The sequence below is a fragment of the Rhinopithecus bieti genome, unplaced genomic scaffold (assembly GCF_001698545.2).
Source record: "Rhinopithecus bieti isolate Rb0 unplaced genomic scaffold, ASM169854v2 scaffold_10347, whole genome shotgun sequence".
Classification (NCBI taxonomy): Eukaryota; Metazoa; Chordata; class Mammalia; order Primates; family Cercopithecidae; genus Rhinopithecus; species Rhinopithecus bieti.
Window position 1 is genome coordinate 97,320 of NW_016806836.1, and position 25,390 is coordinate 122,709.

The window sequence follows — 25,390 nt, forward strand, 5'->3', positions numbered from 1 at the left end:
TTAAGGCAGTTCACACCTCATTCTTGGTCTCTCAATTCATTGCTCTTTGGCATCCAAAGTCTACAGATGAAAAAGGGCCTGGTGATTCAGTCTAGGACCGATGTGTGTACGTGCCTGTGTTTGTGTATGCGTTATATACGCACATTCATTTGTAGCAGTGGAACCATTTCAACTACAAAACAAAACAGGTAAGAGAGGAATCAGGAGAAGGATGTGGCCTGGAGAGGGGTGTGTGGTGCCCCCTTCATCCTCAGCCTGCCCCATGCCAGGTGGACCTTAAGGTCCCTCTCCTCAAGGAAAGAATGCACAGCTTGGAGGCCCCTGGGAGCAGACTGGCCCCAGGTAGAGTGTAGCTGGTGATATGTAGCCACAACAGAGAGTGTCCTATGTTTCTCGGTCATCTGTAGAAAGACCACTGTGTGCCCTTTTCCCCTAAATCCCAGGACCCGTTTCACATAGGGGTAGCACACAGACAGGCCTGCAGACCGGTGCAAGAATGCTAGGTGCCAAATCCTGCACTCTCCCATTGTTCTAGAAACCTGTGGCCCTCTTGCTGCATTTATTTTATTTATTTTTTATTTATTCAGGAGTTCAAGACCAGCCTGATCAACATGGTGTAACCCTGTCTCTACCAAAACTACAAAACAAGACAAAATAGCCGGGCATGGTGGTACTTGGCCTGTAATCCCAGCTGCTTGGGAGGCTGAGGCAGGAGAATCGCTTGAACCCAGGAGGTGGAGGTTGCAGTGAGCCAAGATCGCGCCACTGCACTCCAGCCTGGAAGACAGAGGGAGACTCCATCTCAAAACAATCAATAAGATTACGCAAGCAAAGCTTTAAAATATCCAAGTAATGCAAAGCAGAGATAGCCCTTGACTCCCCACCCACCACGTACACCACTCACCCCAAAGGCACCATCTGTAGCCCGCGTGTGCCCTAAGAATGTTTACTCTTCATTTACTCACACAGAAGCACCAGGAAGAGCAGCAAAAGGCAAGAAGGAAGGGGATGGCATGATTCTAATCAGCACAGTCCAGAGAAAGCCTTGCTGAGAAGGCGATATTTGCAGAGACCTGAAGGCAATGAGGGACTTAGTCTGGGCTGAGGAGTGGCAGGTGCGAAGGTCCTGAGGGAGGAGCATGCTTGGTGTGTTTGAGGAACAGCAAGGAGCTCAACATGACTGGAGCAGAGGAAGCTTGAGAGAGAGAGTGGTAGGAGTTGTAGTTGGGGCGAGTGAGTGTCCAGATCACTGAGGACCTTGTAGAACAGAGGGAGGACTTTGGTTTTTACCCTGAGTGAGGCAGGCGGTCACTGGAAGACAAAGAGCAAACGAATATGATGATCTCACTGACTGTTTTAAAAGGAGTCCTGGCCAGGCAGGCACGGTGGCTCATTCCTGTTATCCCAACACTTTGGAAAGCCAAGGCGGGAGGATCACTTGAGCCCAGGAGTTCAAGACCAGCCCACGCAATGTGGCGAAGCCCCATCTCTACAAAAAAATACAAAAATTAACTGAGTGTGGTAGTGTGTACCTGTAGTTCCAGCTACTCGGGAGTTGGAGGTGGGAGGATCACCTGACCCTGGGGAGGTCAAGGCTGCAGTGAGCTGTGATCACACTACCGCACTCCAGCCTGGGCAGCAGAGTGAGACCCTGTCTCAAAAGAAACAAAGGCCTCTGGGCACCAAACGGAGAATAGAAGAACAGCTTAGGAGCCTACTGCAATAGTCCAGACAGAGAAACCAGTGATTAGAATGAATTTAAGTTGATGTCCTGAGTTTACTGACTCTGCCTTTGTCTCCCTGCCCCATTCTTCCTTCCGCTGCTTTCCCTAGGAGGCCCTGCCATCACAGACTCTAATGATATGTCTATAATTTTTTTTTTTTTTTTGAGACGGAGTCTCGCTCTGCCGCCCAGGCTGGAGTGCAGTGGCCGGATCTCAGCAGCTCACTGCAAGCTCCACCTCCCAGGTTCACGCCATTCTCCTGCCTCAGCCTCCTGACTAGCTGGGACTACAGGCGCTGCCACCTCGCCCGGCTAGTTTTTTTTTCGTATTTTTTAGTAGAGATGGGGTTTCACCGTGTTAGCCAGGATGGTCTCGATCTCCTGACCTCGTGATCCTCCCGTCTCGGCCTCCCAAAGTGCTGGGATTACAGGCTTGAGCCACCGCGCCCGGCCTTATATATGTCTATAATTTTAAGAAACTAGTCATAGGAAGGCATCATCTCATTAGTTATACATCAAAATCACCCAAGTTGAGGGCTGCAGGGATTTGTCTAGGAAGGGTGCGGGGTGCCCCTGCTCCCAGCTGAACCAGGCCTCCAGCAGATACGAGCCACCTAAACTTCAGGAATCGCCAAAAAAAAAAAAGAGGGGGGCGGCCGGGGTCATGTTTTAAATCCTGAAACTCCCTGGCACCTTGCTAAGTCCCCATAGATAGTGTTTGCTCTGACTTAGACCTTTAGAAGAGCAAATTCATTCAGCATTTCCTATGACACTGGCAACGTCATCATCTGTGGCAGGTCAGCAACACATTGATTTTATCACTGATGGACTTACTGGATGGTGCCTCAAAAAATAAATATATATATATAACTCGCACCTTAATTCTCTAACTCAAAGTAGTTAACTTGGATTGAGATTAAAGGGTTTTTTCTTAAATCACGTTAATTAAAAATATCAAACAAATGATAGCACAGTGGTACACAGAGAGGCCCCCAAAAAGCCACCCTGAATGGGGAAGCAGTTCAGGAGTGTCATGGGAGAAACCGCATTCTGGCAATTGGGTGGTTTGGGCCCCCAAATTTAAATCCCAACTGATGGAGGTGGGGGTGAGGCCTCTCCAGCCCATCGGAGTCACAGAGGTGTCAGAGTGACCTCACCCTCTGCCTGGTGTAGTGGGAAAGCTTGGTTATGGAAAGAAACCGGGGCTGTTTTTGTCTGCATGTCCCCAGGTTTATGTTGGACGGAAGAAGTTGAGGTTGGCTGGCCCGGCTGCATTGAAAAGCTTGAAAACTGGCCTTTTCATTTCTGTGTGGCCGTGTCGTTCAGGTCCTTCCCTCCCATCGGAGCTGTCCTTCTGCATTAGGGCCGGGGCTGGGCAAGGGGATGAGATCATATGTTTTTTTGTGTTAGAGATGTGGGTTTACACAGCCTTGTCGCTATGGCAGTTTTAATAAAGCAGGTTACTGTCCCCGAGGGGAGGCTTAGCACGTAACACTGCCCATGCACAGATGCTGCTGTCATTCCGGGGCACTGTTGTCCTTTGCTTGTGGATTGACACAGCGCTCCTCCGCCAGCTGATTTGGGGAGGGTGAGTGCCGGCCAGGAGCACCCCACAGCTCGCTTCCTCTGGAATGAGGAGGAAGGAGATTTAAGCATTTCAAGACCCTGGATCTGAGCCCATTAAAAACAAGAAATGTCTCTGGAGGCTGTTCACTGTTTGCCAAGGCAGCACTGGGGGCTGTGGACTGCAGGTGATTTCATCAGGTGATGGCCTGCCCTGGGTTTCGTGCCAGAAGGGTCTGACCAGTCGGGTGGGTGGCCAGCGTCTGTCCTTTCTGCAGGCTCTGGAGACCGAGAGAGGCTGAGCCGTCACTACCAGCTGCTTCGTCCTTTCTCCTTAGCGTTTGGGACCAGGGAGCAAAGGATTGATTCCACTTGGGGTGCCCTGGACTCATGCATTTAAGAAACATTTATGAGCACCCGCTGCGTGCCAGGCACTGTTCTAGGTTTTGGGGCTAGAGCTGTGGAGCCATCAGAAGTCACAGGGGACAGCAGACGGGATCAGTAGATAAATACATAAAAGTATATCGTGTGTTAGATGATGAGTGCAGGGTTGAAAATGTCAGGCAAGGAAAGGAGTAGAAAATATTGGGGGCCAGGGAAGGCTCCACGGAGAAAGGAACTCTAAAGACAAGAAGGGGGTGAGGGCGCTACTGCAGGGCTCTGGGGGAGAGGTGTTCCAGGCAGAAGGAACAGTAGGACAAAGGCTCTGGGATGGGAGCACGCCTGGTCAGTCTGCGGACGGAGGGGAGGCCCCTGTGGCTGCAGAGAGTGGGCGGAGAGGGGGATGGGGTTAGGGAGGAAGGGAATTGGGTCCCACCACTCTCTGTGGATGGCCTGAAGGACTTGGGCTCCTCTGAGTGAGCAGGAGCCCCGGAGAGTGTCAGGAGAGGAGACTCTGGCTGCACCATGGGGAATAAGTGACTGGAATCCAATCAGGAAGCAATTGGCCTGATTTCAGGGAGAGAGGATGATCGCCTGGCCCCCGGGGGAGGTGGCAAGGGTCCGACCGTGGATGCTTACATTGAAGAGAGAAACAGGCTTTGCTGATAGATTGGATGTGGGAACTGAAAGATGGGAGGAATCGTAGCCAAAATGATTGCCCGAGTACCCAGAGGAAAGGGGACTGGCTTTGGGAGGAGCTGGAGGGACGGTGACATCAGGGCTCGGCTGTGGGTGTGGCACTTGAGGTCTAATTGACAGCCAGATGACATCAACGGATGTCAGGGTTGTACCAAGCCACTTTTCAAGGGATGTCAGGTCCCAGTTGTACCAAGCCAGTGATTGCCAAATTCTAATCATTCCCTCACAATTTTCATCATATATCTGTGTGCCACTTGTACTTTTACTTTTTAAAAATTGGCTGTAATTGTTTGTTGTTGTTTTTAAAAGGATTTTCACTACCCTAAAGGAAAAGCTGAGGTTACTTGCCCTAAATAGAAGGAAACCAAGCCACGCAATTAACCTAAGGCAATGCCACCTCCTGCCTGGAGCTCCAAGCGGCCTTTCACACCACCAGTGTCCCTGGTGTTTGGTGATGTGACTCTGTGCCGCCCCACCACTGGTGTGCCTGGTGAAGTCACCACTAGGTGGCCCCCTTCTGGGTCACCAAGGGACCATTCTGAGCTTAACTGAAGCCAAGAGGGGACCAAGAGCATGGGGACCTCTCTGTACTTCCTCAGGACACTGTTACCACCTCCCGTGTGACAGCAATGTTTTGTGAATGTGAAACTCAACACCCTGCCTCTACTGGGTTTGAGTCTTCGCTGCCTGCCCAGCTGTGCAGCCTTAGGCTCCCCAGGTTCAGTTCCCTGTTCTGTAAAATGGGCCATTGGCCGAATTAAGTGATGAGTGTCTTCAGCCCTGCCATAAGCATTCCGCCAGTGATAGTCGCCACTATTAATTATAATGATTATTGTCGGCATAGAAGACTGCCCTCTTCCGCAGGAATAAGTTGGAGCGCTCTCAATTCCCTAGATATACCAGAAGGTTGCAACACCCAAGTGTTCAGGGGTCAGGCAAGTAATGAGAGTGGGTGCAGGTGGCGTAAGACTGTAGGGAGTGCAGGGGAGTGTGGCAAACTGGAGAGCAGATATTCTGTGTGATGCTATTAATGTCAAATTTTTAAAATCCACTCTACAAGACACCAACACACAGATCTGTGGACATTAACTGGTTTGGACTCCTGAGATATGAAAACCCAAGAGTGTAAGATAGTATTGATGTGTTATTTTAGCTGGTATCTGTTGAGCACATGATGTGCCAGGCACTGTGCCAGGCAATGAACAAAGTAGGCTAAGTCCCTGCCCTTGTGGAGTGCTCTGGTGAAGGCAGCAACGCACAAATAAGTGAAATCAAAATGACTTAACGTTTGAGGACAGTAACTGCTGTGGAGAAACACGGAGTGGGGAAGCAGAGTGGAGAGTGCTATGGGTTGGGGGAGGCAGTTTCAATACAGGCCAGGGAAGGGCCTCTCCAAGAAGGTGGTATCTGATCAATACTTTGAAGAAGACAGAGGTAGCCCTGTGACTGGAGGAGTGTGAGCATCCCAGGCTGGGGGTACGGCTGAGGCAGAGACCAGGAGGTGGGAGGGCGGCCAATGTGCAATCCTGGGACCTCAAGGGTGAGACCTTGGTGCCTTGATTGGTGGTAAAAATTGAAAGTAGAAGCAGCTGATTGGTGAGCAGAGGGCCCTCCCCAGATCCCCAGGAGACTGTGGTGGGTCTGATGCTTGTTTTCAGTTCTCTAGGGGGTTGCTAGGTGAGTGGGATCACAGCCTTCACATGCCTGGTAGACCCTGTTTTGGTTTCCCACTGCTGTCCTAACAAATCACAAACTGAGTGGCTTAAAACAACAGAAATATACTCTCTCAACAGTTCTGGAGGCCGGAAGTCCGAAATCAAAGTGTTAGCATGGCTGTGCTTCCTCAGAAGGCTCTAGGGGAGAGCCCTTCGTTGCCTCTTCCAGCCCTGGGACCCTAGGAGTTCCTTGTTCCTTGGCTTGTATGTGCATCCCTCCAGTCTCTGCTTCCCTTTGAATGTGGCCTTCCCCTCCGTGCCTGTGCGTCTTCTCCACTTTGTGTCCTATGTGGACACCTGTCACTGGATTTAGGGCCCACCCAGGGAATCCAGAACAAATCTCACCTCAGTATCCTCAGTTTAATTACATCTGCAAAGACCCCCTGTATTAGTCTGTCTTCATGCTGCTGATAAAGACATACCTGAGACTGGGTAATTTAGAAAGAAAAAGAGGTTTCATGGACTCAGTTCCATGTGACTGGGGAGGCCTCAGGATCATGGCAGAAGGTGAAAGGCACATCTTACATCGTGGCAAGCAAGAGAGAATGAGAACCAAGCAGAAGGGAAAACCTCTATAAAACCATCAGATCTTGTGAGACGTATTCACTACCAAGAGAACAGTATGGGGAAACCACCCCCATGATTCAGTTGTCTCCCGTCAGATCCCTCTCATAACACGTGGGAATTATGGGAGCCACAATTCAAGATGAGATTTGGGTGGGGACACAGCCAAACCATATCACCCTCTTTCCAAATATAGTCATGTTCACAGCCTCCAGAAATTAGGACATGGTCTTATCTTTAGGGGATGGGGGCACCATTCAACCTGCTGCACACCTTAAGAACTGCAAGGAAAAGGGGAAAATCCAGGGATGGCCGTAGAAGGAAGAGAGAGGATTTCCATGGAATGTTTCCATCAAATCACTAAAGGTCTGGGCACCAACCACAGCATACAATTGAGTATGCACTTGTCACACCTATGTTGAGTACCCACTGTGTCACACGGCAGCAGTGCTGAGGATTCAGCACTGAGTGGAGCACACGGCCTTTGCCCTCCTGGGACCGTGGCCTGCACACAGTAGGGCTCCCACACACGTTCATTTGCTTCCTTCCTTCTTTCCTTTCTTCCTAAGTGTCTTGCTCTGCTTACAGCTTGGTTGAGAAACAAGAGCAGGCATGGCCAGACAAGGTGGTTCATGACTGTAATCCCAGCACTTTGGGAGGCAGAGGCAGGCAGATCACTTGAGGTCAGGAGTTCAAGACCAGCCTGGCCAACATGGCGAAACCACGTCTCTACTAAAAATACAGAAATTAGCCGGGTATGGGGGCTACTTGGGAGGCTGAGGCAGGAGAATATCTTGAATCTGAGAAGCAGAGATTGCAGTGAGCTGAGATCATACCACTGCACTCCAGCCTGGGCAACAGAGCAAGACACTGTCCCCCCCCAAAAAAAGAAAGAAAAGAAAACAAAGAAGAGCAGGCATGACCGAAACCTCAAAGCCTGGGGTATAATCAGTACTCAGGACACATGCTGCAAGAGTGCTCAGAGCTCTCAAGGCCCGGCAGCCAGGGTGGTGCCAGAGGCTCCTTACGAGAGGTGTACTAGGCCGTTGGGTTGGATTTGGGGTGAGGGTTGATGGGTTCCAGGCTCGAAGAAAGGTGTGGACAAGAGGCCAGCAGGGTTTGTGGCTGATGGCAGGGGCGCCCCAGCCAGGGAATACTCAGGGAGAAGGTTTGCCACCAGGTTGGCGTGACCAGATTTCAATAAGAGCAAACAATTCTTGGGAAGGTTCCAAAGAAAACAGTATAATCTTCCCTCAATTTACGTGGTGGTTGGTTTCCGAAAGAAAAAACAAAACAAAAACAACGTTCTGTTTAAAATTTGTGAAACAGTTTGATTCCAGTCTCAGGTCATTTATAAACAGGTTTTTACCTGCCCTGCAGGTAGAGATGCAATTACAGTACAGGACAGTGACAGTACAGGCACTTACAGTCATGCACCTCCAGCACCATTGCAAAATCCTCCAGACTCCAGACCTGGACCACAGGAGTGTCCAGGCAGACTCAGGATCCAGGGTCCTCCCTGATGGTGCTGGACGGTCCCACCGTGCAGCAGTAGCCCCTGTCCACAAATGCCACCAGTGGCCCCTGCCCCGTCTGCCCCATAGGTCTGCAGAATGTGCCCACTCCAGACCTAGGGATGCTGCGGTGAGAGTCCCCCCAGTGCCGGTGCCCCCCGGGTCTCCTGCCCTGCACCTCACTTCCACCTTCACCTTGCAGGTTCCATGCAGGTGATGAACAAGACCCGGCGCATCATGGAGCAGGGCGGGGCGCACTTCATCAACGCCTTCGTGACCACGCCTATGTGCTGCCCCTCGCGCTCCTCTATCCTCACCGGCAAGTACGTCCATAACCACAACACCTACACCAACAACGAGAACTGCTCCTCGCCCTCCTGGCAGGCGCAGCATGAGAGCCGCACCTTCGCCGTGTACCTCAATAGCACCGGCTACCGGACAGGTGAGCAGGGACGGGGGTGGGTGCAGGAAGGGAGTGACAGCCAGGGCGGGCATCCCTGGGTGTGGTCTGTGCGCCACTGCGGTACCCGAGATGATTCTGGATAGCTCCTAGAGCAACTCTCTTATAATTTCAGAGTTGTGCATTTATTTCTGTGTGTATTAGAGAAATACAGATGTATTTGCCTACAGTAGTGATGCAAAGTGACCTTGTCAAAGGAATTTGAGTCCCCCTCCCCAAAAAAGTGAGTCTTTTCAAAATATGAATTATAGTGCAGAGAGGCCACAAGGTGCCCGTGCATGAGTTTGCATCCTCCGTTGTTATTAAGCACATCAGGGACTGTTGTGTTGACTTCAAACCATCAGCTTGGAAGAAGGTTCCAAAACATGGGGGTGGGGGATGGGAATTCGTGGAGGGGAACAGATATGGGGCTGTGTGGTCGCTCTCTACGTGGCGGTAACCAAGGTGGTGCAGAAGCTGACGTGGTGGTTGACTGTCCACACTCACCCGTCAAGTGTCGTCCTCGGTGGAGGGTGACCTGGTTCCTGTTTGCTTATCCTGCAGGAGGTCTTTGGTGGGCTCTGAAGGCTCACCTGCCAGGCTGGTTGTCTGAGGTAGAGATGCAATTACAGTATAGTCACTTACCTCCAGCCCTATTGCAAAACCCTCCAGACTCAATTAATTTAACTTGCTTTAATTAAAAATAAATAAATACTCCCCACCTTGGGTAAGAAGCTGCGGCAGTTGTGAAATCAGATACTGTGGTTCAGATGTTGCAACCCCAGGAAGTTGCATCCAAGTGACAAGGGGTTTGTTTGGGTGGGAGTGCCGCCAGGGAAGGATGGACGCCTCCTTCAGCCCTGTTCACAGCCCTGAACCTGCAGCCCTCGAGGCTGGGCAGCTACCTCTCAGATACACATTGTGGGCTGGCAGGGATGCTTTGGGGTGGGGAGCAAGCCAGTAAGGTGTGTCTTCTTACAGCCTCATCCCACAGCCAGAATCACCTAGAAAGTATGTTCTGCTAAGAACTAGGAATACCTCGTTCCTATACCTTGTTCCTGTATATTGTGCGTGCCATGGTGCAGAATCAACCACCTGTTGGTTCCCCTGAGCCTCTGCAGAAAGCCACATGTGTCAGAGGTTACCATGGCCACCACCCTAGATTGTTGGAGGGCCTGGATATTGCTAGCAGAAGCAGGACAGGCAGGCCCGCAGCAGAGCAGTGGGCCCTTATTGAAGATGCACCTGCAACTTGGGTCCAGAAAGTACAGCCATGCACTCAAGAGTGACAACCTTGAAATGTTTTAAAGTCTGAATATTTCACTGAAAATATTATTTTAAAATATGCGGCACAACTTACTTTTGTTTAATGTATACTGGGGCCAAAAAAAATATGTCTGAGGGGTGAGTGTGTGGCTCACAGGCTCTGTTTTCACAACCTCTGGGTGAAAGGTCTATAAAGAAACTTTTCGTTTTGGATGCCAGAAGATCAGTAAAGACCCTAACCCTGTTCTCATCAATCCCCCTCATTTCACAGCCAGGGCCACTGCGGCCCAAAAAAGAGACCTGCCCAGAGGTGAGGTGTTTGTGGCATAATCAAAATGGAATGCAAGATCATGGGAACTCAGAGGGGGCATGGAAATCGTATTCATCAGACTGAAAGGAAGTTCACATATTCTGTGACATTCTGAGGGCCAAGGGTGGGAGCTTAAGGCTAGTGTTCCAAAATCTTACAGACAACATGAGAAAACAAACTATCTGAAGAATAAACATTCTCTAAAGTGGATTTCCCAAACTTGTCCTTGAATGTACGGAAGTCACCAAAAAGCTGTCTCCCTAAAGAAGTGCTTTTATTCAACTATGCTTCATTATTATACCCTCATGAAGACTGGGAGCATAATGTCAAGTGTAAAGAGCCAGACACAGAGAACATTTACATGTTTGTAAAACTGCCACTGAGGATTTTATTCATTATGTTTAGAATGCCACTCTGTACAAGGAATCCCATTCCAGCCTTACTTTCAGAACTCAGGAACCTGAAAACACCTGTTTAGTCTGATGAACTGGTGTACTCCTGGTTATTAAATAATAAGAGCCACATACCCTGTATACTTTCCCTCTTTGCCTTGGCAGCTAGGAAGCTCAGGTTTGAGTTTTGTATTAGGTGGTTGTTTAAAGTGGAAATATTTTAAAGATCCAACTGTATGATATGTCATACTGATCAGTGTTGATTAAGAAAATGACAAAATCTATAATGACTTCAAAACCTTCTAGATTTTTTTTTCCTTTTAGATTGATTTGTACGTCCATATTAGAATATATTGTAAATTTTTAATCCCTCAGGGACCAAAACTAAATTGTTCCTGCTGAGTCTTCAGCCATATTAAACCCTGTGTTCATGTGGCCACCTGGCAAAGTTGGTTCAGTTGGATTTAAGTTTGGCCGTGTGTGAGAAAGACTGGGAATGTCAAATAAAATTACAAGTTCTGGTGGCCCTGATCTATGAAGTGGTCAGAGACTCAGACTCCCTTTCTCCTTATTTCCCATTGGTGAGAAACAAGTCACATGGCCATGCATGGCTGCAAGGGGGCCTGCGAAATGTAGTCTTATTCTAGGTGTACATTTACCCAGATGAAAATCATTTTACTGTGGGAGAAGAAGCAAATGGATACTGAAGGACAAGTAAAGTCTAGGCCACCCTAACAGTTATTAGACATTTGTGTTTGTGATAGTCGTTTGAATAGAGATCAGCCCAAACTAAGAAAGACTGACCCCAGAAAAATGCTACTTAAGTGGACCCACATTTCATAATAAATAGTGCTTTTAATGTACTTAGTAAGGTATTTGATCTAGAAATGAAACTACGATATTTCAAGAATAACTCTGTTATGTTACATCTCTTTTTTTCTTTTTTTAAGACAGAGTCTTGCTCTGTCACCCAGGCTGGAGTGCAGTGGCACAATCTCAGCTCACTGCAGCTTCCGCCTCCTGGGTTCAAGCGATTATCCTGTCTCAGCCTCCTGAATAGCTGGGATTACAGACGCCTGCCACCACACCTGACTTGATTTTTGTATTTTTTATAGAGATGGGGTTTTGCCATGTTGGCCGAGCTGGTCTCAAACTCCTGGCCTCAAGTGATCCACTTGCCTTGGCCTCCCGAAGTGCTGGGATTACATGCGTGAGCCAACGCACCCGGCCTTCTGTTAGGTTTTATCTAATGATATTTAACAAAGATTGGGTCTAGCTGTAACTAATGAGTTGATTCTTTAAGCAAGTGAATTGATGAAGTGTAGGGAGGAATATAATGTGTTTCACAAATTTAAATGTATGGCACAAGATGATATCCTTTACTTCACCAGGGACATTTTTGCAAAAGTATTTGAGATTTGATCAGTTTTTTCAAGGGCCTCTCCTAATTCTTTGACATCTGAATCTTCCCCTGTGAAGTGCATCTCATACTTCATCATCCTTCTCAATAGTCTCTTCTCCTTCATGTAGTATCTTTATAGACCAGGTAATTATTCGTCAGTGGATTTGCATGTGTTTTTTGAGGTATCTTCCAGCGTCATCTTAATTAATTTCACAAACCCTGCATCTTTTAAAAGATTTGCAATTTCATTTTGCAGTGATCTTGCTTTGCATGGCCCCATGTTTGCAATGGAGATTGACAAAGGACAAAATGAGAGAAGCTAAGTTTAAGCAGGATAAATATCAATTTGTTCATGAATATTTCTCTGTATGGCTTCTTACAACTTGGGGGATTGGATCTCAGATATGAATACCCTTGGAAGGATCAATTTCATCCTCAGGTTTTTTTTTTTGTTTGTTTGTTTGTTTGTTTTTGAGACAGGGTCTCTCTCTGTTGCCCAGGCTGGAGTGTAGTGGCACAATCTCAGCTCACTGCAACCTCCACCTCCTGAGTTCAAGCGATTCTCCTGCCTCAGCCTCCCCAGTAACTAGGATTACAAGTGCACGCCACCACGCCCAGCTAATTTTTTGTATTTTTAATAGAGATGGAGTTTCACCATGTTGGCCAGGCTGGTCTCGAACTCCTGACCTCAAGCAATCCACCCTCCTCAGCCTCCCAAAGTGCTAGGATTACAGGTGTGAGCCACCGTGCCCGGCCACATCCTCAGTTTTTACAAAGGTTTTATAGTCATCCTTTAACACAGTTCAGCAGTTGATGTGCCGTTGCCCTGCCTGTGATCACTTATATACCCACAAGTCAAAGTTGTACAGTGTTCCCAGAATGAGACACCTCCCAGCTCTCTGCAGAGTGGTTGAGGGCATTAGCTTTGCCTGGGTTCGAATCCAGTCTCTGCTGCTTTCTGGCTGCATGAACTTGGACAAGTTATTTAGCCTCTGTGTCTTGGCCACCTCAACCACAGTTAATAATGTCACTTAACTCATGGAGTTTTGTGAAGATGAAATATATTAGAACAGTGTCTGGTACAGGGTCACGGTAGGCACTTGGGAAATTTAGCAATGATGGTTGGGTGCAGTGGCTCGCACCTGTAATCCCAGCACTTTGGGAAGCCAAGGTGGAAGGATCACCTGAGGCCAGGAGTTCGAGACCAGCTTGGGAAAAACAGTGAGATCCCATCTCAATTTTTAAAAAACAATATTAAAAAAAAATTTAGCAATGACGATGACGATTTGCACAATCACACGGCCCACCTGAGGCCAGTGTTCTGATTAATGTCACAGTAAGTTGTGCTCACAGATCAAAATGTGGCAGCATGTGTTCAGCCTCTCTGGTAATCAGCAAAATGCAAACGCAGCCAACAGTGCATTGTCATATCCCAGCCATGACCACGGCAAATACGAAGAGACCCCATCTCACCACATGTTGGTGAGAATGTAGGAAAACAGGAAATCACATGCACTTAGCAGTATGATGGCAAATTGTTCCCTCCACTCTGAAGAGCAGTTTGCCAGTTTCTGGCAAAACTGATAATGGGCATCTCCTTCCACTCCAGCAATTCTACTGTAGCTCTGTCCCCCTCGATTCTGAGGAGGTGATGTTGATGTGTGAGCCCTGCTTGAGCAAGGGAATGCACTTTCTGGCTGCCCTGTTTGCTCTTGAAGATGTGTGATGCTCATGGCAATAGATTGCCTTTAGATCCAATGGACAGGAACCCCGACTGCAGCTGGCTTCAAAAACATTGAATTTTTTGCTCCCTAAACAAAAGAGACAGGCCAGGCAAGGTGACTCATGCCTGTGATCCCAGCACTTTGGGAGGCCAAGGCGGGAGGATCACCTGAGGTCAGGAGTTTGAGACCAGCCTGACCAACATGGTGAAACCCTGTCTCTACTAAAAATACAAAAATTGGCTGGGTGTGGTGGCGGGTGCCTGTAATCCCAGCTACTCGTGAGGCTGAGGTAGGAGAATCACTTGAACTCAGGAGGCAGAGGTTGCAGTGAGCCGAGATCGCACCACTGTGCTCCAGCCTGGTGACAGAATGAGACTCTGTCTCAAAAAAAAAAAAAATAATAATAATAATAATAATAATAATAATAACAACATCAACAAAAAGCCAACCTTTTCCAGCCCTTTCTGGTGAACTAGATTGGAGTGCATCTTCTCCCCATTGGGATCATGCCTTTCTCCGTCCACACCTGAATCTGGCAGTTCTGAGATTCTTTCCCGACCCCAGCTTCTGCCATCTGGTCCAGGCTTTTGCAGAGATGGTGGCGGGCCCTCTGCCCTTCCGCATCATGTTCTAAAATGCACCAGGGGGGCAGGGAGCACATCCTCCTCATACGACCAGGCCTTGCCAGGGCTCTCGGAGCCTGTTTTGGGGTTTGGTCCTGAGCACCCCAATTATTTTCACTCTTCTCACACAAAGCTGGGTAGAGAGGTCGGCTGAGGACCGGAACCTGGCCATCAACCTTGGGCAGCTAACCCTCACTAGGGGCTGGGGGGCCTCTGTGCCCTGCTGACCCCTACCATGGCGGGACACGTGGGGCACCCCATCGCCCTCTCACGTGGGAGGATGGAAGGGCGCCTGCTGGGCATTTTGGCATCCCCAACAAAAGGCATGCTGCCATGTGTAAGTGAGACTTGTCTTTTCCCTAAGGTGGACCACGGGGGCAGGAGGGCTGCTGCGTGGGCCATCCTCCTCTGCGATGCTATAAAGTGGCCCCATGCCCCTCTTTCCCTGCCACTCTCTTGGGATCTGCCCTTAGCCCCTTGCCCTGAACCCCATCCACCCTGGTCCCTCTGCGCCCTGGCCATCGCCCCTGGAGCTCTCCCCGGCACATCAAGCCTGAGTCCAGTATCACTTCCTGGTCGTGCTCCCTCCTCCCCGGCGCCTCCAGTTTTCCAGTTGCTCAGGCCAAAACCTTAGTGCCATTCTTGATTTTTTTTTTTCCTATTCCTTTCACACTCCACATTCAGTCCAGCAAACCCTGTCAGCTCTGCCTTCAAAATACGCCCAGAGTTCCCTCTGCTGCCACCAGCCCATCTGTGTCACTGTCTTCCCCGCCTGCCCTGTTCCAGGTTTCTCCTGGGATCCCCCAGCTTCCGCCTTTATGACCCCTTGGTCTGTTTTCAACACAGCAGCCAGAGGGGTCTGGTCAGAACCTAGTTCAGATGTTCTTTAACCTCTGGGCAGAGCTCTCCTTGGCTCCCACCTACTCAGGGTAGAGGCCCCCACAGCCACCTCAGGGTCCTGATGATCCTTCCCTTCCTTTCGAACCCTCTCAGCCTCCTGGTCTCCCCTCAGTCACTGCGCTCCAGCCACAGCTTCTCAAGCAGTCAGCCATGCCTGACACGCGCACACTCATAGTACTTTGCACTTCTTTCCTTTTCTCGAAACTTCTACACATCTGCACTTTCCTCATGTCTGTGTTCCAATGCTGCCTCCTCAGAGAAGCCTTCCTTGACTACCCCATGCCTCCTCTTCATCCCAGTTTTTTCCCACCAGTGCCCCCGTCACCACTGAACACCACTGACTGTGTATTCTGCCCATTTGTCTTGTTGATTGTCTCATTTCTAAAATGCCAGCTCCCAGGCCGGGCATGGTGGCTCATGCCAGTAATCCCAACACTTTGGGAGGCTGAGGCAGGTGGATCACTTGAGGTCAGGAGTTTGAGACTAGCCTGACCAACATAGTGAAACCCCATCTCTACTAAAAATACAAAAATTAGCTGGATGTGGTGGTGCATGCCTGTAATCTCAGCTACTCGGAAGGCTGAGGCAGGAGAATGGCTGGAACCAGGGAGGTGGAGGTTGCAAGCGAGCCGAGATCGCACCACTACACTCCAGCTTGGGTGACAGAGTGAGACTCCATCTCAAAAATAAAATAAAATGCCAGCTCCCTGGAGGCAGGGGCCTCTGTCCTGTGCCCTCGTGGGTCCCCAGGCCTAGAGAGTGCCCACCCCATCGTAGGTGCTCAGGAGACCTTCCTAGGATGAGTGGTGACTGAGGGTCCACATTCTGTCCCGGCCAGCAGCCCACCCCCATCTCTTCCACACTCCTTTCTCCTCTCCTGTTTCTCTCTCTCCACCCCCACTCCCACCATCTCAGCCTTTCCTCCTCTTTCTTCTCAGCCTCTCTGCACACCCAGGGAAGAGAAGACTGAAATTTTTCCCGGGATGCCGTCCCTGGGCCCCTGGTGCAGCTGTCCCTGCCTTCACAATGGCAGCCTTCTCTTTGCTTGGCTCTTCTCCTGGGTTTGCTCCCTGCTCTCTTCCTCTCCCCTCGAGTGCACACAAGTGTGCACGCACGCACGCACACACGCACACACACAGCTCCCTTCTTCCCTCCGTCCAGCTGCCTCTCATCTGCCCATCTTCCCTCCCCCTCTCCGGCCTGTGGGGTGACAGCAGAGCCTCTCCATTCATCCCGTGGAGTGTATCCGCTGCTCACAGCAGGGAGCCTTCCTGTCTCTCTCCGTGCACCGAGGACCCAGCCATCCCCACCGTGGGGATCCAAGTATCCACGGGATTGCACAGCCCCTCTTGGGACCCAGGCTGACCCAGCATGTCCTCGAGAGGCACAGATTTGCTACCTCCGTGCTCATCTTCAAGAGAAATTTCTTCCTCTAATTTGATAGTCCCTTCCTTTCTCAAGACCTCAGATTTCAAAATAAGCGAAGCGCTTGTTTTGAGCAAGAGTCTAAAGAATTAGACTCTGCCTTAAGTGCCCTTGTGACTTTGAGCTGAGACCTCATCCCCTCTGGGCCTCAGTCTCTCCATCTGTGCAGCAGTGTTGTGACATATAAGCACTAGTCACCCAGTGCCTGTGATAAGACGCCACCCTGAGTGACACATGACCTGTGCCCACAAACCCGAGAGGAGAGGTTCCCTGCCTCGTAAGAGGAAGTGGCCACAGGGAAAGAGGAAGCTGGTGTGAGGCTGATGGGGCAGCGTTTCCATTTGTTTCCAGGCAACACCCTCTCTGACCCAGCCCCTTAGCAGGTGTATCCACTTTCCTAGTGGACCAGAGACTGGGTGGCTTAGAATAAAAGGTGTTTTTCACAGTTTCGGGAGCCAGAACCCCAAAATCAAGCGTCATCAGGGCCACGCTTTCCCTGAAGGCTTCAGGGGAGGGTCCTTTGCCCTTGAGCTCCTGGGGGTTGCTGGGAATCTTGGCACCCCTTGGCTTGTGGCTGCATCACTCCGGCCTCTGCCTTCATCTTCATGTGGCCACCTCCCTTTGGGTCCCTCTCTTGCCGTGGCCTGCTCCTCTCTGACTCAGTGTCCAAAGTTCCCTCTTCTGTCAAGACACCAATGATTGGACTAGAGCCCACTCTGATCCAGCGTAACTTCATCTTACAACACCGTGTTACAAACACACAGTCACCCTCACAGGTACCTGGGCAAGGACTTGAGCATATCTTTTGGGGAACACAGGTGAGCTCATAATGGCTGGGTTCTTTCACACGTTAACTCCCCCCGCATAAAGGCTGCAGAGCCAACGTCAAACTGAAGAAACCTGCCGCTCTCCCTCTCTTCACTGTCCCGGCTGTGGTCCTGGGTGGGGAGCAATGTGGCCGCCCCGCAGATCAGCTCTGTGCATAGCCTTCCCTTCCCAACCATGCTTTCTCTCGGAATCTCCACCTGCAGTGGGCATTGAAACCACTGCGGGGTCAAAAGTGAGGGAAGGGGGACTGTGGTGACAGACACGTACACCCTGTCTCCTGGGCCTCAAGAAGCTTCCGGGGGTTTCAGAGTGCATGAGACCTTTTGCAGTCCTCTCCTGGGTGCTAGCTGTGACTCTCTGAACATTCTGGAATGAGTTAGGCTGGAACCATGTGACCCAATACTGTTGCCACTAGCCACAGGGAGCTATTTAACTTCATGTTAATTACAATTAGCATTTCAGTTTCTTGGGTGTACTAGCCATGGTTCGAGCCTTCAGTAGGCGCACGTGGGTGCTATACTGGATAATGCACATACAGAATGTTTCCATTGGCACAGAAAGGACTCTTGAACAGCATGAGAATAGAGCCTATGGCTGGGCCTATAATCCCAGCACTTGGAAAGGTCAAGGCAGGAGGATCTCTTGAGGCCAGGAGTTTGAGACCAACCTGGGCAACATAGTAAGGCCCCTATCTTTACAAAAAAATTGAGAAAAAAAAAAATTAGCTGGACATGGTGGTCCATGCTTGTAGTCCCAGCTACTTGGGAGGCTGAGGCAGGAAGATCACTTGGGCCTAGGAGTTTGAGGCTGCAGGTAGCCATAATCACACCACTGTACTCCAGCCTGGGCAACAGAGTGAGACCTTGTCTCTAAAAAAGAAGAATAGAGCCTAATCAAACAAAATCTTTTGGGAGTAGGGAGGGACACAATGCTTTGAGAAGGGGCAATAGAAATGCAGGGAGTGGTGGCTATCGAACTTTAGGCGAGTGCTTTCCGTGATTCCTCATCAGTAATCCAATGTCTTCCTTGTCATCCCTGCATTCATTTCCCCTCATGCTCCCAGTACCTTGATCTGTCTTCCCAAACCTTCCCGGATCTCAGGTCAGGGTCTCAGGACAGGTTCCTGTTCTCCTAGCAGCAGGTGCCATCCATCCTGGGGCCCACAGGTCGTGCCAGCCCACACAGCGAGTCCTTTGGGAACCCATCTGTGTCACAGGGGATTTGAGCAAATGAAGGGAAACTGAGCTCCTACACGGAGGCCGGGAGTGGGGCTTCCTTTGCCATCGCTATGTGAACCTGTTCTAGCCTGGGGGCTCCAAATGCATAGAGGGCTGGGTGGGTAGCCCAAAGCAGAGAGGCAGGCTGGGTGGAGAGGGGGTGCCCAGATTTCAACTGTGGACTACTATTCACTCTACTTTTTAAGAATGAGCAACTGAAAACAGGCAGGCCCACAGCAAACACACCTGAGGGATGGATTGGTCCACAGGCCACCAGCTTGCAAACTTCTTTCTAAGCTGGTGGTTCTCAAGGGAGCACACCGCCCCCTAGGGGTTAAACTCTGTGACAGCATTGCCGGTGATGGTGAAGGATTTGACTTTGCTGGCTTCCTGGGGGCGGGGACTAGGAAGGACTTTGATGTCCTGCTCTGCACAGCAGAGCCCATGTGGCCCCCACATTGCATTGTATTCCACATAGCTTCTGAGTTTCCTACGACATCACTCATATGGGTAGATTATTTTATGTTTATTGTCGTCTGAGCCTTGAACCTACGTCTATTTTATGTGTAAACGCTGCAGGGTTTTTGCGTATTCCAGGAATGTATGGAACAAGAAAATGGAGGCAATATTATACTTGAGTGCAAAACTTTCCCAAGAGTCATTCCTTATTTCCGAAAGTCCCATCCCCGATGGCGGTGCTACCCCAAAGGATTTGAATGGCAAATGTCACCCGCCCACCCAGCTGCCCTTGTAACTGTCACATTCCCAGTGAATCCGTGTCTAGGTGCAGGCGTCTGCCTGATTACAGACACAGAGCGTCTGTCTGACTACTGTGTTGTATCTTCTTGATGGATGTGCTGGGGAAATTTTATATTGAAATTTATCTTCATTATAAATTGCTTTCCTTTTATTTTTCTTGTAGATTGCAGTTAGAACATTATATTGATTTTCCGGAAATGACATGCATAGGTAGTTGCCTATAAATTTCCTTTCAAGAAAACAAAGTTGCTCTACAAAATATTTGTCATAGAAGTGGGAGGTCAGTCTAATGGCGCTGAGAACAGCTCTTTGAAGGATCCAGGTGGTGTCAGATTCCTCCAAGGCGATAATTAAATATCCGTTGAGTGACAGGCCTTGTTCTGAGGGTCTGTTGTGGATTTTCTGCCCCCCTCTAGCCCATCTCTCTGAACAAAACCACACTTTAAAAGGCACAAGACAGAGATTTAAGATACGGCTTGTCCTGGTGGTGACTCAGCAGGCAATAAAACCTGTCACTAGAGATGGAGCCCTCCATGCCCAGCTAATTGAGTTTCCAGGGAATGAATGGGCCTCGTCCTCATTTGCAGGAGCTGCAAGACCCTTCTAGGGAGCGGATGGCTAGGGCCAGCATTTAATTAGGCACAGGCAGTCCGCCCTCCATGCCACTGACACCCAGAGCTCCGCCTGGCCCTGCTACAACCAGTCAGCAGGGCCTTGGTGTCCTCTGCAGCCCAGTCTTCCTCGATAGCTACAGCCTTGCTAAAAACAGGCAGGTGGAAGACAGGAATGCATGGAGTGGCAAGACAGAAGCAGCTCTCGCCTCTCGCCCTGGTGATCTGCTTGTCCCTGTTTGTCCCCAGCAGCTGGCCATTCCTTATCCCCACCCACAGCCAGAGGACACTTTTAAAAAAATGTAAACCTAACCCATCACTTCCGGCTGAAAACCTCCCATGGCTGCCCCCTGCTGTTTGGGTAAACTGGCATCTCCTCGTCAGGGCTGCCAAGACCTTGCTTGGCCTGGGCCTGCTCACCTCTGTGTCCACATCTCCTACCTGTCCCTTCCTTGGTGACAGCACTCAGGCTGCCTACCTTCTTTGTTCCTCAGAACTTCCAAGGTCATTCCTGCCCCGGGCCCTTTGTACGTGCAGTCACCTCTGTCTGGAGCACCAGCCCGCAACCTTTTTGGTACATGCAACCAGTTTTGTGGAAGACAGTTTTTCCACGGACTGGGGGTGAGGGATGTTTTGGGATGATTCAAGTGTATTACATTTGTTGTGCACTTTATTTCTAATATTATTACATTGTAATATGTAATGAAATAATTATACACCTCACCATAATGTAGAATCAGTGGGAGCCCGAGCTTGTTTTCCTGTGACCAGATGGTCTCACCCGGGGGCAATGGGAGACAGTGACAGATCATCAGGCATTAGATTGTCATAAGGAGCTCGCAACCTAGATCCCCCGCATGCACAGTTCACAACAGGGTTCATGCTCCTATGAGAATCTGCTGCTGATCTGATGGGAGGCAGAGTTCAGGCAGTAATGCGAATGGGAAGCGGCTGTAAATACAGATAAAGTTCGCTCACTCACCTGCCACTCACCTTCTGCTATGCAGCCCAGTTCCTAACAGGCCACAGACCACTACCTGTCTATCTGTCTGCAGCCCAGGGGTTGGGGATCCCGGGTCTAGAGCGTTGTTCACACACCGCAGAGAACTTCCTCCATCCATTCTCTCTTCCTTCCTTCCCTTCCTGTGTCGGTTAGTGCTCCTCACCCCTGTCATTCTCAACCGTGACACTGGACTTTTTGTTCTTCTCAGGACTTCTCACACCCTTGAAATTATCTTGCGTGTTTGTGAACTTTTTTTTCTTTTTTTTTTGAGATGGAGTCTCACTCTGTCACCAGGCTGGAGTACAGTGGCATGATCTTGGCTCACTGCAACCTCCACCTCCCAGGTTCAAGCAGTTCCCCTGCCTCTGTCTCCCAAGTAGCTGGGACTACAGGCACCCACCACTACACTCAGCTAATTTCATTTTTTGCTTTCGGTTTTTTTTGTTGTTTTTTTTTTCTGTGGAGACAGAGTCTCACTCTGTCGCCCAACCTGGAGTGTAGTGCCACGATCTCAGCTCACTATAGCCTCCACCTCCCAGGTTCAAGTGATCCTCCTGCCTCAGCCTCCCGAGTAGCTGGCATTACAGGTGCGTACCACCACACCCAGCTAATTTTTTATATTTTTAGTAGAGATGGGGTTTTACCATGTTGGCCAGGCTGGTCTCGAACTCCTGACCTCAAGTGATCCACCTGCCTCGGCCTCCCAGAGTGCTGGGATTACAGGCATGAGCTACCTCACCTGGCCAAATTTTGTATTTTTAGTAGAGACGGGATTTCACCATATTGGCCAGGTTGGTCTTGAACTCCTGACCTCAAATGATCTGCCTGCCTTGGCCTCCCAAAGTGCTGGGATTACAGGCATGAGCCACCACACCGGGCCAGTGAATTTTATTTTTTACATGTTTTGTTTGCTGCCCATCCAGAAATAGCACCAGGCAGGTATTGGGTACTCAGTAAAGATTTGAACAAGGCCAAGCACGGTGGCTCACATCTGTAATCCCAGCACTTCAGGAGTCTGTGGCGGGAGGATCACTTGAGCCCAGGAGTTTAAGACCAGCCTGGGCAACATAGAGAGACCCTGTCTCTACAAATAATTTTAAAAACTGGCCAGGCATACTGGTGCACGCTTGTGGTCCCAGCTCCTTGAGAGGCTGAGATGGGAGGATCACTTAAAAGCCCAGGCTGTTAAGGCCTGCAGTGAGCCATGATCGTGCCACTGCACTACAACCAGGGCAAGTGAAACCTCAACTCAAAAGGAAAAAAAATTGAACAAATGGAGAACTCTTGGGCCCTAGGCTTGAAGTAAGCAAGAAAATGAAAACAAAATGGAATTTAAATTACTATCTCATTTATCCAGCATGAAGAAACATAATTGAAATTAGTTCAGGCAAACTTTCCCAGGTCCCAGTGCGCAAATGCTCTCAGAACCCTATCTTTCTGCTTCTTGGGTTTTTTGTCGTTTGGGTTGGCTTTATTAGGAAGGTTCCCTCTTTGTGATGGCAAAATGGCCGCCACAGGTCCATCTCCCCAGTATAGTGACCCCAGGTGAAAGACAGGCCTCTTTCCAAGGGCTCCAGCAAAAGTTCCAGGGAAAGCTCTCATTGGCTCATCTAGGGTCCTATGTCTCTTTCACCTAATCACAGCAGCCAGGCAAAAGGAGATACACTGATTGGCCAGGCCAACATCTTAGGCCTGGTCCAGGAGTCAGAGCTAGAAAGGGCCTCATCAGAACATGTAAGGCTGAGAAAGGGAAAAGGTTGGTTCCCTCCCTCTTTTTGGTAACTGAAGGCACCATTATGAAAAGACAAGAGAATGGATTCTGGGTGGAAAAATAAAACAGATATCCGCTATAGAAACCCACATGCAGGCTGGGCACGGTAGCTCACACCGGCAATCCTGCACTTTGGGAGGCCGAGGCGGGTGGATCACTTGAGGTCAGGAGTTCGAGACCAGCCTGACCAACATGGTGAAACCCCGTCTCTACTAAAAAAATACAAAATCGGCCGGGCGTGGTGGCGCATGCCTGTAATCCCAGGTACCGAGGAGGCTGAGGCAGGAGAATCGCTTGAACCCAGGAGGCGGAGGGTTGCAGTGAGCCAAGATCATGCCACTGCGCTGCAGCCTGGGTAACGAGTGAAATTCTGTCTAAAAAAAAAAAAAAAAATAGCTTCTCCTTAAAGGACAAGTGGGAGGAAAGCATTTCTCCCAGCCCCCAGCTTGCTCTGCTTCCAACATAAGATGCCTCCTTCATGCGGAATCATGACCCCACCTTCCTCATTGGTTTTCACACAGCTTTCAGTTCAGCAAGATCCCATCTCTGGCATCCAGAACTTTTACAGCATTGATTTATCACTTCGTGCGGTGATTTGCATTTAGTGTTCTTTTTTTCAAAAGCAGAAGAACTCAACTCAGGCTGTAACCTTGCAAAGCAGCACAAAGTTAAAAGGATCCAGTTACAGAATATCAGAAATACCCCAGCCCTGAGAGCTTTGGAGCTCTGGGTTTATTTAATGCGTTTCTTCCCAGCCCTGCCTCCTCAGCCAATTTGTCTGCCAAAAAAACAAAGACTTCAGTCCTGTGGCATTTCACATCTAATATTTATGCTGTTCTAGAGTTTGCAAAAGGGCTTCCTTTTCATTTATCACTGTTCCTCAGGAGCCTCCAGCTCCCCTGCTAGGTTAATGGGATTGTTCTCTGCTGCCCAGACCAGGAGCCCCAAGAAGCCAAATGACAGATGGTGAAAGTGGCCCAGTGGAGCTCTTCTGCTGGTGTCGGGGTAGGATCAAAACTCAGCCTAAACCACCTCAGCTTCTATTTTGCAACCCTGGGGGCCAAATATGGATCTTGCAAAATGGCAGCTGGCAACCTGAGTCTACACTTCAACCCCAAATTTCTGTCAGAGTTACAAGATGCTTTTTAAAATCTGGAAATTTCACCAAAAATATCCAGATTCCAAACTTCTCTTAAAAAAAAAAAAAAAAGTGATGATAGGCCAGGCGCGGTGGCCTGTAATCCCAGCACTTTGGGAGGCGAAGGTGGGTGGATCACTTGAGGCCAGGAGTTCAAGACCAACCTGGCCAACATGGTAAAACCCTGTCTCTCCTAAAAATACAAAAAAAATTAGCCGGGCGTAGTGGCGTGCACCTGTACTCCCAGCTACTCAGGAGGCTAAGGTAGGAGAATCACTTGAACCGGGAGGCAGTGGTTGCAGTGAGCCAAGATCACACCACTGCACTCCAGCCTGGGTGACAAAGTGAGACCCTGTCTCAAAAAAAAAAAAAAAAATGTGTATATATAAAGGCCGGGCACGGTGGCTCAAGCCTGTAATTCCAGCACTTTGGGAGGCCAAGGTGGGCGAATCACGAGGTCAGGAGATCAAGACCATCCTGGCTAACACAGTGAAACCCCATCTCTACTACTAAAAAAATACAAAAATAAAATTAGCCAGGCATGGTGGCGGGCGCCTGTAGTCCTAGCTACTTGGGAGGCTGAGGCAGGAGAATGGCGTGAACCCGGGAGGTGGAGCTTGCAGTGAGATCGCGCCACTGCACTCCAGCCTGGGCAACAGAGCAAGACTCTGTCTCGAAAAATAAAACAAAAATTTGAAATGATGATGATGATGATATTGCCATTACTGGTAACATTCCTGCATGGTGGTGGTCAGTAAACTGTGGCCTACAGGAGTCTGCTGCCAGGTTTTATAAAGTGTTTCGGAAGACAGCCACACCCATTAGTGTAGGTACTGTCTGTAGCTGCTTTGGCTCTATGGTGGCAGAATTGAATCGTTGCAATAGAGACCTTACGGCTGCATAGCTGAAAACTCTTACAGTCTGGCCCTTTGCAGAAATAGTTTGCTGAGCCCTCCTGAGTGGGGCTAGCCCACGGGATTTGTGTCACAGGTACCCTCAGGACTTATTAGAATATAGGCAGAGTTGAGGGTACTTCAGTCCCTAATTAACAGTGGTTTAGAGATGACAGGTGCTTATTTCTCTCCCATTTGACAGTTCGGGCATGAACAGCCTAGAGATGATGTGGCAGGCATGGTGTTGGCTCCCAGGTTGCTGATGGGTGATGGTTGGACGGCGTTCCATCATCCTGGGCGATCGTCCTTATCTAAAGCAGCATCCCATCCTGTCCGCATCCAGCCAGCAGGGCACAGAAACTATAAGAGAAGCCCACTTCCCTTCCTGGAGGGGAGTTTCCAGAAGTCACACACCACCTGGTGTACCCCTCCGTTCACAGAAAATACAGAGAATTACAAAGGAAGCCAATTATATCAAAAGAGTTATCAAAATATTTTACAAACTATGATATGTATGCTTCTTGACACAT

At 49.5% G+C, this 25,390-nt stretch overlaps 1 protein-coding gene across 6 annotated transcripts in view; it reads left to right on the forward strand.

Annotated features, from left to right (window-relative positions):
- The window catches only part of SULF2 (sulfatase 2), a 134,998-nt gene that overhangs the window by 41,217 nt on the left and 68,391 nt on the right, over positions 1-25,390 (forward strand). For all 6 annotated transcript variants that reach the window (XM_017877882.1, XM_017877880.1, XM_017877881.1 and 3 more), the window contains exon 3: positions 8,362-8,601. In XM_017877882.1, the coding sequence (XP_017733371.1) occupies positions 8,362-8,601 (240 nt within the window). The remainder of the gene's footprint in view (positions 1-8,361; positions 8,602-25,390) is intronic.